Below are 17440 nucleotides of genomic sequence, written 5' to 3' on the forward strand. Positions count from 1 at the left end.
TATCACTCTTTGCTGTGTTTTGTAGTTTATAAGCCCTTTCTAATAATATTGGCAGCCATCTTGGTGAAACTGATACTTGCTTTTTTCTAGGAGGTTCTGAATCATTGCACTCAGGGTAGCTCATCTTTTCCCACATAATTAATGCAACAGTAATATACGCTGATCGATCAGCTGCTTGAGAGGAAAGACAGCAAAATTTGTGCCAAATGCTCGATCCAGGTTCTTTGATCATGGTGGAATGTTTAGGTAGAAACTCTCCATTATTTTCTTCAGAACTCGTGTAAATACGTTTGTTGGATTTGTCAATGGCATTGATTTTTGTTCAGAATAAAAAGGACTTGTGTCATGTTATCACAGCCACTAGCAGAGTCTGTATTTGCTCAGTGGGACCGCGGTGGCACGCTGCACTATCAGCTACTCTGTGATGGAAACCTGCCATTGGCAGATTGATCGTCCAATTACTTTCCTACTTTCTGCTCCCCGATGGGATCAGTTGAACAAATGGCTGCAATGCTTCATTTCAAATAAGGAGTGGCCTGTACGCTGCTCTTATGCAGAGTGACTTTTGATTTATACCCAGTCAGATGTAGAGGCGGTTTGGCGGTCAGACAGCTCGGCTCCCTGCAGGCCTCAGCACGGCCTCCAACCTGGAGCCATCGCAGAGCTTACCACCAAAGGTCTACTGCTAATTGTGCAGAAATATGTCATTATGTTCAAAAGGGGGATGATTGTATCCCCTGCTAGTGCTGATGCACAGTGCTGCCAATTCCAGCTACTTTTCCACAAGCGCTTTTTGCTCTTTCTTCTTTAATTCGTAAATTCTAGACAGTTCATCTGGAGAGTGGAGAGGATCATCAGCAACTAACAACATAGTGATTATTTAGCTGAACCTTAGTTTGGCTAGAATTGTGATATTTCTCAGGGTAGCACTGTAAGAAAGGCCAGAAGCTCATTGAAATCCAAGAGTTCATCGTTGAATCTGAATCTTGTTGCTGTCTGCTAAACTCAGTTGTGAGATATGTGTTGTATATCAGGAAAGATCATTTGGATTGTCTAAAATAGAAAGGGCTCGTCCTCTGGGGATGATCATTATAATTTCTTTTTTGGATGTACAATAGGAAGTCTTGGCTGGTGGGCCTTGAGCGGCGGTTCTTTTTCTGTCAAGCCCCTCTCAGAAGCAAAAAAAAGACCCCACAAGTTTTAGCAGTCACTGACAATGACAGGAGAAGCAACAAATGAAAAAGGGTCCAAGTTAATTTTTTGTGACAATAAGACCAACATAATAGCATCATCAGCAAACTCTTGTTTATTTTCCCTTCATAAATCATGTTCATTGATTTTAGTTTCACTCCATCACTATTGCACCAGAGGATGCATCCTGATGATGTTGGTCCTTTCATTTGGTTTCTGCAAGGGTGGTGGTTCGAGAACATGGACATATTATTTTTTATCAAGGAGAAATGTCAGCCTGATGGTGGTGGTAGGCGAGAACTACGGGTCACTTCATCAGGACTCATCCTCTGTGGATCATGAACATTCAAGGCCGATTTCATAGAAATCTGCAATCAGTGTCAAGAAAGAGAATCTTTCTCTGGTGCAAAGTGTTTGTGATTGATGGATGGACTGACTGACAGACCAGCTGACATCACTATCCTCTGGCCGTGGCCATTAACCTGCGTGAAAATAAACATACATTCTATAAACCCGGCAAGTTTCTAATCAGTGCTTAATGGACTGATTTAATTTCAGGACAGTTTTATTAATGATTTAGTTGCTTTGGCTGCCTGACAATGCTGCTGTCAGCAGCGCAGAGCTACTTTGAACAGCGTTATCAACACCAGCGGCTCAACCATCTGCACGATGGAGAGATGGGGAGAGAAAGCGATGAGGAGATAGGAGACGATCTTCTGGACAGGCAGCAACCGAGACGAGCACGAAGGGAGGGAGAGGCAGCAATGCAGAAAGACTGAACACGGTTCAGCATGTTTATTCATTCACGCCAGTGTGCGCGTATCTGTTTGTGTATGTGACCGAGGGTGTAGGGAGATAATGAGGTAATGGTGCTCGGTGAAGTGTGACGGAGAGACGAGGGAGAGAGCGATATGAAGAGGGAGGCTGAGAGGGAGCCAGATGACAGAGGACAAAAGGAGCTAATTAAGTGTTGCCATTTAGAGACGTTGAGCCGTCAGTGGGAGCCGATCGATCCAAACATCTTTCTGAAGAGGAGAGGACCAGATGAGTCACATATACAGTGTGAGGACAAAGTAAAGATCGTCTACTGTAGCTTTGGCAGAGTATTTAAAGGCCTCTGCGTTCAGTTATAAACTGAAAAATCTGAAGCTTCGTTTACGAGTAACTAAGCAAATTGTCTCTGACATAGATAACATATATATAGTAATAAGTTAATTGTGAATTAAGCAACAAATTTAGACTTTTTCTTTTTTTCCACCATGGAAAATCATTGCAAAAACGTTGCAAAATATTTTAATAACTATTTAATGAAGAATTTAATTGAATTTATGTGGCGTTTTGTGTGTTAAATATCTTGTAAAAGACAAACTATAGCCATCGATGTTAGTGCTGCTGTATTATGCAGGATTAGTAAGACCGATGAGTCACTTGCAAATGTTGCATACAGCTCTCAGTAGACAACTCATAAAGGTGTTTTTATCAGGTGTTTTTATTAGATATAAAACGTATTTCTTTCTCCACAGTTCATTGTTTTTGTTGTTTGTTCATTTTTTTGCTCATGCATATTTATTTGATATTCATTTTTAATAAGAGCTTATATTTAGAAAATCAACAAACAATAGGGATTTAATTATGTCGACTGAACTCTGTGTGATGTGCACTGAAACTTCAAAAATCTATCAGTAAAAAAATCAGTAAAACTCTGTAATAAAGCCGAACTTTTGGAATATTTCGAGGCAGCATCTTTCGGCCTTTGGTGTGATATCTGACACGTTCCAGGTGGGTGGTACGACGCATTTGTTCAGCACACATCAGAGGAGCTCAGTGGAGAAGGTGGAGAACACAATCTGACTTTCTGCCCCCACAGGTCATCAGGGTCTGAAGCCTACCAGAGCTGAACTTGTGTGTGTGTGTGTGTGTGTATATATATATATATATATATGTGTGTAATGTAGGAGTCAAACTGCTGAAACGTCCAAAATAAAACCTGGTTTAGAAATGATCCACTCATAAAGGAGAAGATCTACTTTTTGTATTTTCAGCTTCCTTGGTTTAGACCTTCACATTAATTTGAACTCTGAGACATATTTTATTTTTTGTCTTTTTCTTCTCCCCAGTCTCCCTGTTCCTGTCCTTTACAACATCAGAACTCTCCCTCTTGAAAGCATTTTTCTTCTCAGTAGGACAAGCCGACAGTCGACAAACCCTCCTTGTTGTGATTTCAGTCACAATGACCACAAAACATGACTTCAGAAATGTCTTCTACTTTGTGCACCATCGTTTCAAATGCATGACCAGGGTCCTGCCGTTGAAAGTGTCTGTATTTATCCACAGCTTTTCCCCACTCTGTTTGGCCACATACTGTAAACCTTTTCCTGTAGATGGCTAACACTTGGTCAAAGATCTTGGCTCACAAAAGGCTGAAAATGACTTGCTGAGTTCTTGAAGGAAAGTATTCTTCAATTTACTTTTTCTTTTATATAAAACAGGCTGCTTTTCAAGCTTCCTTGTGATGCTGGTGACAGCTCGTCTATATAGAGATATTATTGTCATCCTGAGCTCACTGTTATTTCAGGGGCTCGCTCTTTCATTTCATGGGAGGATGAAATTCCACTTGATGGAGTGAGTTTTAGCAGAAAATAACGAACCACCTTTTTAACATTTAGGTCTGACTAACTGGACTTTGCTTAGTTTGGTCCTTGTCATAATTCTATTTGTGATTTTCGCGGACAGAATCTGTAACAGCTACCAAGGTGAGAAGGTCAGATTCGTTTGCCTCAGGATCGAACATGCTCTTGTTGATGATGTGGTTGTAGTGGTTTCATATATAAATATACATCATGGGGTGGAGAGGTGATAGAGTGGTCATCCACTTCTCAGAAAGTCGGTTCGATTCCTGGCCCCTGTAGTCTACATGTCGAGTGTCCTTAGGCAAAATCCTGAACCCCACATTTCTCACAATGCTGTCTTTGGTGTGTTAGCGTGCATATGCATGCACCTAGCCACCAGTGTGTAAATGTGTGTTGTAAAAGCGCTTTGAGTGGTCGTTAAGACTAGAAAAGTGCTGTATAAATACAGTCGATTTACCATTTAAAACCTGTAATCTCCAGCACACACTGGGGGGGGGGGTTGAGTGTACAGATACAGAGGCTCTTTCCTTTATGGTTGGGAATGAGTTGCTGCCTCGTGTGAGGGTGTTTAAATATCTCAGGGATATGTCACGGTGAACGAATGAATAATATTAAAACTGCGGTTTATATGCAAGTACGCGAAGGCTCACTTAGCATGCTTGCTAGCACTTTGGGATCACTGACATCCCGAGCCTTCTTGTGTGACCTGTCCATAACAACAAGCAGACAAGCAGCAAACACAGACCAGCAACGTGCTCGGACTCTCCCTCGAGAAACCGTTTTTTAATGCTAAGAGCAAAAATTCTAATTGGCGCTGGGAGAAAATTGATAGCATGTGATGGAGTTCACGAGGGCGCTGGAATATTTTGCTGAGGGAATAAACGAGCAGCTCCTGTCTTTGGTGGCGTGCCAGAGCATTTTGGGATTAATCCACCACCCCGGAAACGGAGTTCAGCGCGCCGTGTTGGATCCCCTGTGTTTTAACGCTAATTGAATTTTTTTTAATGCATTAGGGAGTATGCTGCCGGTGGTGTTTGTGGTGTGTGTGTGTGTGCATGTGCGTGTGCACATGATTCTGTGTGAGTCTGTGTTCATCTCATGCAAGAAGCTGACTTGTAATCCCAAACAGCTCGTATCACATTTGACATGAATTAATATGGTTGAAAGCATTCATTGAATTTAAAGACCTGATCTGTAATTTTTGGCCAGACATCTGAAATGTATAAATATACGTTTATGTATTCCTATAAGTACATTATAATGAATATGTATAATGACTTACTTGAGTACTAAAGGAAGGGCTCGACAGGAGGTCCAGGTGGATGTGTGTGTAACGTTGACCCCTGACACCAACATCTGTCCTCCATCTCTTATGAATAATCAGCATCGTTTTAATTTAAACATGAATATGATCTTTCTCTAACCCTCTAATCTCGTTGAGCAGACCAGTCGTATTTAACCCTTCTTTCTGGCTGTCCTCCCATTTAAACATTTTCCTGTAACGCTGATGGGAGGTAAAACCAACGAATCAACGTGCTACATTCTCCTTCAGCAGGTGGCAGTATGTGGAACATTAGCTGCGACCTCTAGTGATGAGCAGTCATTCATTTAAACAGCTCCTGCCAATTAAGGAAGAAGGAGAAGAAGGATGGAGTACCTGCCAAAAAAGTTTAAAAGTTAGCATAGTATCGCACCAAAGGGGAGGAGGCTTCACCGTGCTTAATGAAGAGCAACGTGGGTCAAAGTCATCCGTTTTGTAAAATGCGCTGAAAGGATTTTAGGGCATCACACAAATCTTCATAACCCATTTTCATCATCACCTTCTCTTATCACCTTTCTCACTTGTCAGTAGCCTCTCAAAATCACAACTAAAGCATAATCCATGCAGTAAATGCAGTGTACAAACCTTTCAAGTGATACGTAAATAATTTAAGTGCTGAATTTATAAGCCCTTTTGTGTCTTCATTTATTTAATGCAGGGATGTTTACAGATTTTCACTTTCTGCCAGGTACCTGACCCTGACCACCTACCTGTAGTCACTTGTGTAGGAACTAGTTAACCCGATTCTTGTTGTTCTGATAATTTAAAGCAAGTGCTTGCCTCGTGGTGATTTTAGATTCACTGTGTTTGAGACGGTTTTGAACTGAAGCTGTGTTGGGAACAAATGAAGTCACATTAACTCACTGGCAGACTTTCTTTTTTAAATGTCGACTAAGGAGAAGTTCACACAATATAAGCAACATGCTAAGACGGACATTGTGCTGTGAAGGTGCTTGTGTTATATGAATAGACCCCCTTAAACACTCAAGTCAGCATGTGTGGTTCCAGTTCAAGTGAGACAAGAATAAGATACAAACACATGTACATTAAATGCACACTTTGACAAGAGCCTGTGGCCAACTGCTGTGCCTCTCATCTGCTAACCGCTAATTCATGTTTGAATACGGCCCCATGTGAGCAGATGAAAGACGGCCGGGCAGCTCCAGCAGCATCCACAGGAGAAACGAGTGAGTGACGGACTGCAGGGAAGTGGAAAATCAGAGAGAGACGGATGGTATAGTGGGAGTTCAGGTCGAGTGTAGTCTGTGCTGAATAAATGTTGTGCACTCTTCACCACACTGGTGTGTGATGAGCGATTCGCCGCTCTGCTCCACGCTGTGAAATGACCCCCGACATCCACGAAGCCTCAGACCTCAAATCTCCTCCGCTTCACATTCTAATAAAGACTAATGTGTTTGCCGACATCAGCTCGCTCTCATTAGCGTGATTAATTGCCTCCTTGCTTTCGGTAAACACTTTGAGCTGTATTCCAATTTATTCAGCGAAAATGAACCAATCATAATTAAATGCTCTGATCTTTCTCCCCCACCTCTCCCCATACAAGCTCTCTCTTCACACACAGGGCGAATGTTCATTGATTAATTTTGCCTTGCTTCCTTTCATTAGTGGAATGATGCAAGCGTCACATTTTGTAGGGTGAGCGTTTTCACAGAGCCTGAGTCAGGGCCGCAGTGGTCACTTTTTAATGCGTTGATTAATCGAGGGAGCTCACAGGGAGGACAGCCCGCCTTTCCCTCGCAGTTCGACGCTCACCTCACAGAGCTTTTACGCCCTTGTTGCAATGTCACACTTTGCAGCTTGTAGGTCAGCCGCTGTGCAACACAACAAACACGGCAACAGAAAATAAAGATGGCTGACCTTCGCTGTAGTCCGAGAGAATCTGGAAAGGCGAGACAAAGACGGTGCATAAATCTGAAAATCTGAGATGGAAGGATGAGATTTGGGGTGATATGGAGGAAGACGTCACACTCAGCTTTAAGGGATTAGGCTGACGTGAGAGTTGGGTATTTGCAGAACTGATCGCTGATGCTTGTTTCGGCGTCTAACACTAAACCTGCATCCTCATGCAGCACAGTGGACACTGTGACTACAAAGAGCAGCCGTGTAGCATCTGAACATAGTGAGAGAGAAGTACAACAGCCACCTCCGCATAGACTCATGCATTAGCTGATAGCACCCGACTCGTGTACTTTACCTCAAAAATCAGCTCTTCTTCTCAGTCTAACCAGAGCGCAGAGATGTTATACAAATAACGCTTTGATCAGTGCATCTTTGATGTCTGTCGGGGATAAATGTGGTTAGACGTCACTTTCACTTCTTCTTTAGCATCAGAAGTAATCCAGCTGAGAACTGTCTGTGTATCCATGTTTACACTGCAGACAGGAACTCTTGACTTGACTTTTCATGGTGCAGAGCTGCTATGTTGAGTAGCACAGGAGCTAACCCACTGATTGAACGACACCTTTATAGAATTTCGTTCAAATTATTTTCATTAGCATCCTAGTACATGTGTAGTACCACACATGAGCAATGACGGCATTTCCTGGTAATGGAAACTCAGCGGGTGGAGCGTTAGCAGCGACAGGCTTCAGTTTACTCCAACCATCCACAGACATGGAGGTTAGGTTAACTGGATCCCCAAATTGCACAAAGGTGTGAATATGACTGTGAAGGCCTGACTGTTTATGCATATGCGTCAGCCTTGTGATAGGGGGCTCCAACCCCCTGAGGCCCTGCATGTAATATGCGGGTATTATAAGGATGTACATATGCAATGATTGGTGGGGAAAAATAGATGTTCAGACCAGTGCTACTTGTCAGCTATCTCAAAATACTGAGGCGCAGACAAACAGAGAGAAAAACTGAGGGAAGAATGAATGATTCCTCACATCCTTCCTGCTGCTCTTGTAGATGTGTGAGGCTTCTCGTTTAATTCGTAGCGGGTCAAAATAGAAGAAACAGAAAGAGCAGAGTGGAGGGAGGATATAGGCTGGATGGAAGGATGGAAACAAGAAGGTCTGTCCCTGTAGAGTTTGGAGGATATTCAGTCCTCAGTTTACTGTTTGCATCACTGTCTCTTCCCTGAAATTTTGAATATTATTCAGTTGTTCTTTCTCTCCCTTCCTCACAATCAGCCCAAGATGTTTTGTGGGAAACATAATGCCGTCTGAATTACATGTTATGGCAACATAATGAGAAAATGTTGTTAATTAACATACCTGGCAAGTTGCAAAACTGTTGCTACTGAACGTATGTTTACTGGCAACGCACTTCATTTGTTTTCCACCAAAACAGGTGATCTTGCAATGCACTGTCCACTTTTATTTTATTTGATGGTTTTATTTAGACACCAACAGCACTGTTGAGAAAGATCACGGTCTATTTTAATAAGTAATCACCATCTTCCCCTATGTAGTGTTTCATTCACTCAAAGCTGAATGTGATCATAATCCAGGCAGTGATTGCTTCTGACAGGAGACAGGAGTTTCTCACAGGACAATAAAAGCAAATTAAGAGTTATTTTTCCCATGCTGTAGGTTGTCACCATGTGTATTCAAAAGGTAGCCTTTCAGAGCGCTCTCTCTGTCTCTTCGACACTGTCAAATTCAGCTGGGTTAGATCTGCAAGTGGCATGAAAGTAAATAGTTTCCTACAGATGAAGTTAAAAGGTCGACTTTTCAACTTCTCACAGCCTCTCTCTCTTCCTCTGCTCCTGCCAACAGGCAGTATTGTGGCTTTTTGTAAAGAAGCTGTCAGTTGTATTTTATGTTTTGACTGCTTCAGAAATTATTTCTATTCAAAGCACTGAGAGCACGCAGGGCACTCTCATCCTCAGGAACGACATTCAAGTCTAAAAAACACCATTTTCAGATGCCCTCTAAAAACCAGGAGGGGCGGCTGACACATCCTACTTAATTGAGACACGGTGGGTTCGCACCATTTTCACAAGGTTGTCGAGTTTAGATACGCACCGTGGCGTCAAACCCTACAAGAGCTTTTAAGATAAGCATAACAAACATATCGCAACGTGGAAACAATGCCTGTCATAAAACAACTGCTGACATAAAGCTTTTCATCTGCAGAGAACTTGTACCAAGGTCTCCTAAAATCTGCCACAAAAAAGTTCAGAAGTCTTTTTATGATCATTCAACCAAAATTCAACAAAGAAAGACATTGCACAAAGATTTATAGCCCTTAAATCAACATGAATCAACGAAATCTAAATGACATCACAAAGATGGCCTTTACTCTTGAGTGTGACCATTAAACCAACCTGTTTCTATGACTAATGGCAGCTAAACTTTGCACAGAGAGATCTTTATGCAGTCATGGATGTGAAGTGGTTGCAGTGGCAGTCACGAGGCTCATGATCCATGTCCAACCAACTGACTGCGGATTTTGACAAACCTGTTTTTTATGTGCTACAGCTTTTGTTTAATGATTTTAGACCGCTACGAGAATTACTCTGCAAGAGCAGGTATTTTTCGCAAGTATGAGTGAATGCCAGTTCATGTACTGTAAGTATGTAGCATTCAAGAATAGTCTTATTATTATTCCTCAAAGAGGAGACTCAGGTTTGTTTGATTTGTTTCTGCCTCTTTTCTACACAAAGTGAATTTTCTGCTCTCGGTCATGAAGTCAATGCAATTCCACCTCAGTAACACACAGCTGTAAGCTGTTTAGAGTATTTACTGATGAAAGATTACTGACATTCATGCTTTCATTTGATTACTTTTTTCATGCGTCAATAAAGTGACGCCTTTATGCAGTTTGTCAGTCTGATTCATGGCTCATGTGGTTTAATGTTCTGTAATGTAAAGTTAATACTCTGTAATGTCAGACGGAGCATTAAAAATATGAAAGTGCCAGAGACAGAAAACTAAAGTTATTTTTTCCTTTGCCTGTGTGAGAGAGGTTTATTACAAAGTTAATGATTTATAGTTGATGAGCTACAACCCCGACTCTGTATAAAACATAAATAAAAACAGAATTCAATCATTTGCAAACCGACAACAGTTTTATGCAGTGTTCTGAGTCCATGTATTAATCTCCTTTATCCAATCATGTGTTTCACAAAGTGGTGAACCTTGCTCCATCCTCGCTTGAGAACGACTGAGCCTTTCCAGGATGCCCCTTTCACCCCCAATCATGATGCTATCGCCTGTCACCAATCGCAATGTCTAATGTTCCAAACAAGTGTTTTTGGAACTTTCCCAGTCTTTTGTTGCTCCTGACCCAATTTGTTTGCAATGCATTGCTGCTTCAGATTCAGAATAAGCAGATATTCACAAAAATCAGTGAATTCCTAAATTTGTAAGATATTGAGGGCCATGTACAACTTCTGTTATTAAAAAAGCTCCCCATCCTGAGTTTACTCTTCATCACCGCCACTGCAGGAAGCATCCATCCATTTTCCGAACCGTTTATCTTGCGCAGCGTTGCAGGGGGTTGGAGCCTATCCCAGGTGCCAGCATGCACTGGGCAAGAAGCAAAGTACACCCTGGACATGTCGATCACAGGGCACTGCAGCAACCACTGCACTGCGACCTCTATGCTGTAAATGCAACTAAACAAACACACTTTAAAGCAAAAGTCATTTTAACACGGCTAACGTATCAGTTAAATGCCACATCAGCACTGTCATTTCTTATTTTTCATTCCTGATGATAAATGTACACACTGCCATAAAAAGTAGTAGCAGTAAAAAGACTTGAGATCAAAGAGGAGTTTTGCAGTGTACTTTAAATAAAATATTATTTGGCTTTTGTCCTCAGACAGTGAAATAGCTGCATGCTCTTATTCCAAAGTATTTTTTTAATGATATCAAAGAGCTTGCAAGTTACAGTGGGTGCACATACTGTACACCACGCAAATTCCTTAACACTACAAAGCCAAGTGATTTTATGACAGTAAAATACCAAAAAAAATCATGTACTGAATGGAGTCACCAGCAGCCAGTGGCGTTTTTGTGCCTTAAAAAAATGAACAAAGGAAACAAACCTTCCATCATTCCAGACTCAGACACAATCACACATGACTACCAAGATGCAAAGACAAAAAAGAAGTGAATTGTTCATGAAATCAGAATTTGTTTGCCGGCCATGTTTATGTCTCTGCCATTGAAAGTCCCTTTTGTGTTGGTTGCTTAAGAGCCTGCTGAGAAACCAAGAAATGATGTGAAGTGTGTCAGGCTGAGAGAAAACAAGCGCCAGGAAAAATCTCACTTCAGAAAGCAACCCTCGCACCTCGCTGTTGATCTCACCCTCTTCCGCTATCCTTCCTCCTCTGCCCTCTCTGCAGAGCACCTAAAGGTGGCGCTGGAGGAGTACATGATGCGGATGCCGAAGGTTCGCATCCTGAGGACCAAGAAGAGGGAGGGGCTGATCAGGACTCGCCTGCTGGGAGCCGCCTCCGCTAAAGGAGAAGTCATCACTTTCCTGGACTCCCACTGTGAGGCCAACATCAACTGGCTGCCTCCGCTGCTGGGTGAGGAACAAACAAACACACACACACACACACACTGAAGACTTGTCAAATAGCACTTTGGAGAAGTCATGATTTTTCTTCACTTTACAAAGTGTCCTCATTTTTAGAAAAATGTTTAAAAAAATCCTTCACTTTCAAAAAAAAAAGGGCCTCACTTTTCAAATGTACAAAAGAACCTGTGGACAAGATGAAGACGTCCATCACAATGATAATCCATATGCAAGAAGTCAATGGATGGTGGTATTTTTTTCGCCAGGTGTTGACCCTCAACCCCATGAAGTCAGAAAGATAAGAGGCTGTCAGACGTCTACACTTCCTGTCGCCAAAACACTCACAGATCACACTGGCCGGTTGTGTTATTGTTCTGTCATGCATTTAGGTTGCAGAAGGTCCAAATAGATGTTCTTTTGTTCGAAAGGTTTGTTAAGTACGACAGTTAAACAAGGATGAGACAGTTAAATAAGGATGAGACAGTTAAATAAGGATGTAAGAAATCACCAGTCATTGATAAAATAAACTGTAAGTTTAAAATCTGTGCAGGTTTGAATAAGAACAGGTTCCTGTTTCAGTGTCAAGTGCACAATAATGCTCTAACAAGCTGGAATTAACACGAGTGTTAATTCAGCAAAGGTATTCTTAAAACTCCAAAATGGAAGTAGAAGGTTAGTTTCAGGTTAGCACTGTTATAATTGGATCACGGAATATCAGCTGATACTACAGACTGAACGGGTCATCAGCACGTTTTTGCTGCTTCAGTTTGGCTGAAATCCTCACAGGTCTCCAGGACTCTGTCAACTGGAAAACATAAATCATTAATTAGCACAGGGCCAAATACTTTGTATACAGTAATTACTTCAACATGAATTATTGGGCTACGCTGTTGGACTGGTCGATATCACCTGAAATCAATATCACCACTGTCACATTTACCTCAGTGATGATTAACAAAACACTTACTTGTTGAATGCATGTCCTAAATATCACATCCAGCATGAATTCACCATCCGCGGCAAACTTCTCTTGCAAAATGTCCTCACTCTCAAGGTCCCCTCAAAGATTGGCATAACAGAGCACACACACACACACACACACACACACACACACACATGCATGCACACATACACACACACACACACCCTTAGCATAACCTCAACCCAAGCCTTCATCCCCAAAGTTTTATGGGCTACATTGTGGGGACTTGTGTTTTGTCCCCTAAGGAAGGTGAGTCCCCACAATTTGACTGTGTAAACCAACAATGTGCGTATTACACATCCAAACACTCACTCACACACACACACACTCTCACGCCACCCCTACTGTGAGGCTGAGCACCTCATCTTCTAGCTGATGGACTTTCTCACAAACACTCTCACTTTCTCAATTACCCTTTTTCCATTACGGGCCCATGTTCAGCTCTGTCTGCCAGCATGGCGCCACCCCACACTGAACCATTTCACAGCAAACATTATGACCCACGTTACCTCCGTGTCAAGCTGTTCGCACGGCGCTTGGAAATGGAACGCGTCTGCCAGTGCAAAGCATAAACAGGCAGTCGTGTTCATTACAGCACGCTGGGACACTGGGAATATTCAGAGTGGAGAGAGGGGCCGGAGACTGTGGCAGAATGATGAGCGAGATTACATTTGACCGACATGTTTGCATCATGTGTCAGCACATGATTATATAAAGGACATGACGACATGGGCTCGGGAGCGCTTCGTAAAAACGCATTTGTTTGCAAATGAATGGATTCTGGTTTTATTTCCCTTTTTTTTTACACAGCGTCCAAGCTTTTTTAGAAAGTCACAGAAACTGAACAGGAACGCCTCACCCTCACTCACAAGTTACCCTGAAACTTATACTTTGTGTTACAGATGAGTTTGGAAAACGGGCTAGCCTTGCTGTAAGAAATGATATGAAGCAGTACTTTTCAATAAATATATATTGAGAGTGGAGGCGCAGGATCACAAAAAGCCACATTCTAAAAGCTAAAATGAAGGATGACTATATGGCCAAAACATCTTGATTCTGACATTTTATTAAAAATCATATTAAACAACTCCAGGGTTCTCAAAAACTATTTCCAAGCCCTCCTGGAAAACTACAGGGGAAATGTTTTTGAGCACGAGCAGTGGAGCGGAGCGGTTACATCAGCTGCTCGTCAAACCCTTTTTTTCCCCCTGAGTTATCTCTGTCAACACACTGGCAACCCGTCTTCAGTGACGGGGAAGAGTGCACAAACACTTCTTCCTGGACACCCACTCACTTCCTGCTTTACCTCTGCAGCAGAGGGACACGCTTACACACAAATACACAAACGAACACAACTCGGAAACATTAAAAGCTTGTTTGCGTTTCTTCTTCATCTGAGCCATCAACCGTCTGCCTGCCTTTGTTCCTCCCAGACCGAATCGCCCAGAACAGGAAGACCATCGTGTGCCCGATGATCGACGTGATCGACCACGACAACTTCGGTTATGACACTCAGGCGGGAGACGCCATGCGGGGGGCGTTCGACTGGGAGATGTACTACAAGCGCATACCCATCCCTCCGGAGCTGCAGGGGGATGACCCCAGTGACCCCTTTGAGTAAGTGACAACACTTTACTGAGATTAAATCATAATGGCATCAGTGTTGCTGTTGCATCAAACTTAAACAAAGATGGAATCTACACTTTGGAGAGTTTACAGACATTTTTTTTTCCATGAAGAGAAGATTACCATTCATCCTGTTTCTTTCCGATGTCAACTTTACTTTCTAAAAGGTTTTTCTTAAGCTGAGATACATGCAACTCATTGTCATAACAGCAGCGTTTTTGTGGTGGATGGAACAGAATGACAGCTCCTGAAGCCCAGCTGAGTTTGATGACAGTTTCTTTACTTTCAGCCTCCTCCAGCAGGCCTTAATTTAGCATCAGCTCCCCTTCAGCCCCACTGATCCATTAAAAGCTTCTGTCTCATAAAGCCACACATTGTACTTTGTCTTGATGTTTGTGTGGTTGTTTTCCTTGCTAAAATGCTCAGCTGACCAAAGTCACGATAACTGCCCTGGCCTGACTTTTGGTGGAGGTTGTGCAAGTTGGTGCGACCACATAGTGTTGCATCATTTGATGCATGTCAACTGATATCTGGAGCAGCCATTGCGTGTGCCCCACCGACAGAAGAAGAAGTCAAGGTGCAATAAAACTGCTGCTTTCCCAGTGAGCTGAGGCATGTTGACACTGGAAAATTGGGCGAGGATGCACTTTGACACGTTGGTGCATGTCAGCATATGTCGACGTCGACAAAATGGTCGCAGGTGTTCTGACACTTGTAATATCTGCAGATGTGGTGTTGCCCTTTAAGCTGATTGTTGATCTTGAAAACAGCCGCAAAGCTGAAAAGTCAGCCTATTAAAATTGAAATGCATACAGAGCCAGAGTGTACAACACTTTTTTTTTCCTACTCTGATGCCCTTTAAACTATCTGAGGTGACTGTGATCACACTGTGCAAAATGAGAAATTAAACACAAACGAAGGGTCGAAAGCCATGCTAGTGATAGTAATTATTTGACATAGTGTACAGTAGAGAAAGAATGAAGATGTATAGTCGTCCTCATTGCTAAGCTTCATTGGGATTCATTGTCTGAAAACCATGAATGTCAGTATAAATGTTGTTGATCACATTTTCAGAAAACAAGTGAAATCTTTGACCAGCTGGTTGATGCTTGAGGAAAAGCCAACAGATCACTGAAGCCATCAGCTTTTATCATTCGGACAAAATGGATATCTGTAGCATAGTTCCGGGCATTACTTTTTAACTTTTCCACCGAGAGCCCTGCAGGAGAAAAGTCCATGTGTTCGTCCACCAGGCAGTCCAGTGGAAGTCAAACCGCCCCTGAGCAGCCACTTCATGGTGCACTGCAGCGCACTTCTAATGTAGAGACTGTGTCAACACATGAATTAAACATTGTGCTCGGTGGTTCTCCCGACTTACAGCCACACTGTAACACTTAGAAACAGGTGCCAAATGTCCACTTGTGATTTTGTTTTTCCTTTATCAATATGTATACTCTGCATACTGTAGGCTTGCGTCACTTTCTCCACAACAGAAGACCATTTCTATGTTGCAGAAAGTGAATGAAACGTCCTCCATCTGTCCCTCGTTGCTTCCTGTCCGCTGTGGCAGTGTGGAAAGGGAGGAAGGAAGATAAGCAGATGTTTGTGTAGCACTCTGGAATACAAAATATTACCAGTTAAAGTGTGAAATTTAATTTTCTCCATGCATAATGGACTATAATAGAATTTTTGGTGGTAACTAGGGTTTTTTTGTGCAATATGAGCTTTCCATTTCAACACATTCCTCAAAAGCTGAAATTCTTCTAAATGACTTCAATGCTTCTCTTTGTCTCATGTAATTAACTCCATTCCCCTGCATTGTTTCAAACTGAACCTTGTGCTCAAATTTATACTAATATAGATTTTAACCAATTTTTAGAGCAATTGGTTGTCATTCCAGGCAAAATTAAACACTTTCGCATCATTTGACTGCAGGTGCTTCCCGGAAAAAAGCCAGTGGGGATGAAGCACCCAGTCCACATCATGCAAGATTTGCCTCAGTTTTAATTAAGACAAATGTCTACACCTGTTGAATACCTACTCATGTTTCACACATGTCACTGTGACACAAAGCATCTTTTTAGTCTTTGTTTTCTTCCAATGCACATATATAACATTAATGCACATTGGGCTATGAGCGCTTTCAAAATGTAGACAATATGGTCAATAGTCAAGGATATTTGCTTCTAAATTTGTTGTGGCAATTTGATGAAGGCTCTCTCCTGTTTCTACATCCACAATGCCCCCTGTGCAGTCAGATCCACAGAGAAACGTTCTCCCAGTTTGGTGTGGAAGAACTCAACCGGCCTGCTCAGACTCGTGACCTCAAACCCATCCAACACCTTTGGGTGTTTGGAATCTGGACTGTGAGCCAGGCCTTATCGCCCATCATCAGTGGCCAAACTCACTAATGTTCTTGTGGCTTGATGTGAGCAAATTCCTGCAGCCAAGTTCCGAAGTCTGGCAGTAAGTCTCCCCAGAGGAGCGGAGGCTGTTATAGCAGCAGATTAACTCCCATGGTTTTGGTGCAATATGAGTGCAATGCTCCGTTATACACGTACTTTCGTCCATGTAGTGTACATTTTTCTTTAATTAGCCAATGTTGAATATAGAACATTAGTGTCATCGAGAAAGTAAATTGAAAATTATGTAAATCCATTACACAGCAAACAAAGGCATTCATTTATCACAAATGCATATTGCACAGCTGTCGTGGTAATTTGGCGACCGATCAGATAGCACGACTCACAGAGGGCATCGGCAAACAAATGTTTTCATGTTCAAGTCAAAAAGAAAAGTGTTGGAGAGGAGTACAGAGGCTTTTGTAATCACTGCTGGTTTCATTTCATCCTTTTCACCCTTGGAGAAGGAAAACTGCAGAGACCTGGCTGCTCTCACCACGGGACTCGTATCTGTGCTCACTGCTCATGAGGCGTGGGAAGCCCCAGAGTGTTTCTCACTGCTGACTGTACAGTAGCTGCCCTGTTTGCCTTTAATTGATCCTCCTCAGGGACGACTTTGGCAAGAGCAGACTACCTGCTGGCTGCCTGCCTGATGAAAAGCTCGTAACTATGACAACCTGCGAGCGCGTACTGTGGTATTTCTGCACTGAAAGTCACCGCATTCCTTTTGGGTGCTAAAAAGATGAGAAAAATCCAATTGCGTTTTGATTGATGGCTGGGATCAGTGTTGC

General features: G+C 42.4%; 1 protein-coding gene across 1 annotated transcript in view; it reads left to right on the top strand.

Moving 5' to 3' along the window:
* The window catches only part of LOC121617378 (polypeptide N-acetylgalactosaminyltransferase 10-like), a 70794-nt gene that overhangs the window by 39361 nt on the left and 13993 nt on the right, over positions 1-17440 (top strand). Inside the window, exons 5-6 of the mRNA XM_041952543.1 lie at positions 11464-11649; positions 14055-14238. Coding sequence (XP_041808477.1) covers positions 11464-11649; positions 14055-14238 — 370 coding nt within the window. The remainder of the gene's footprint in view (positions 1-11463; positions 11650-14054; positions 14239-17440) is intronic.

This window comes from Chelmon rostratus, chromosome 14, assembly GCF_017976325.1.
Source record: "Chelmon rostratus isolate fCheRos1 chromosome 14, fCheRos1.pri, whole genome shotgun sequence".
NCBI lineage: Eukaryota > Metazoa > Chordata > Actinopteri > Chaetodontiformes > Chaetodontidae > Chelmon > Chelmon rostratus.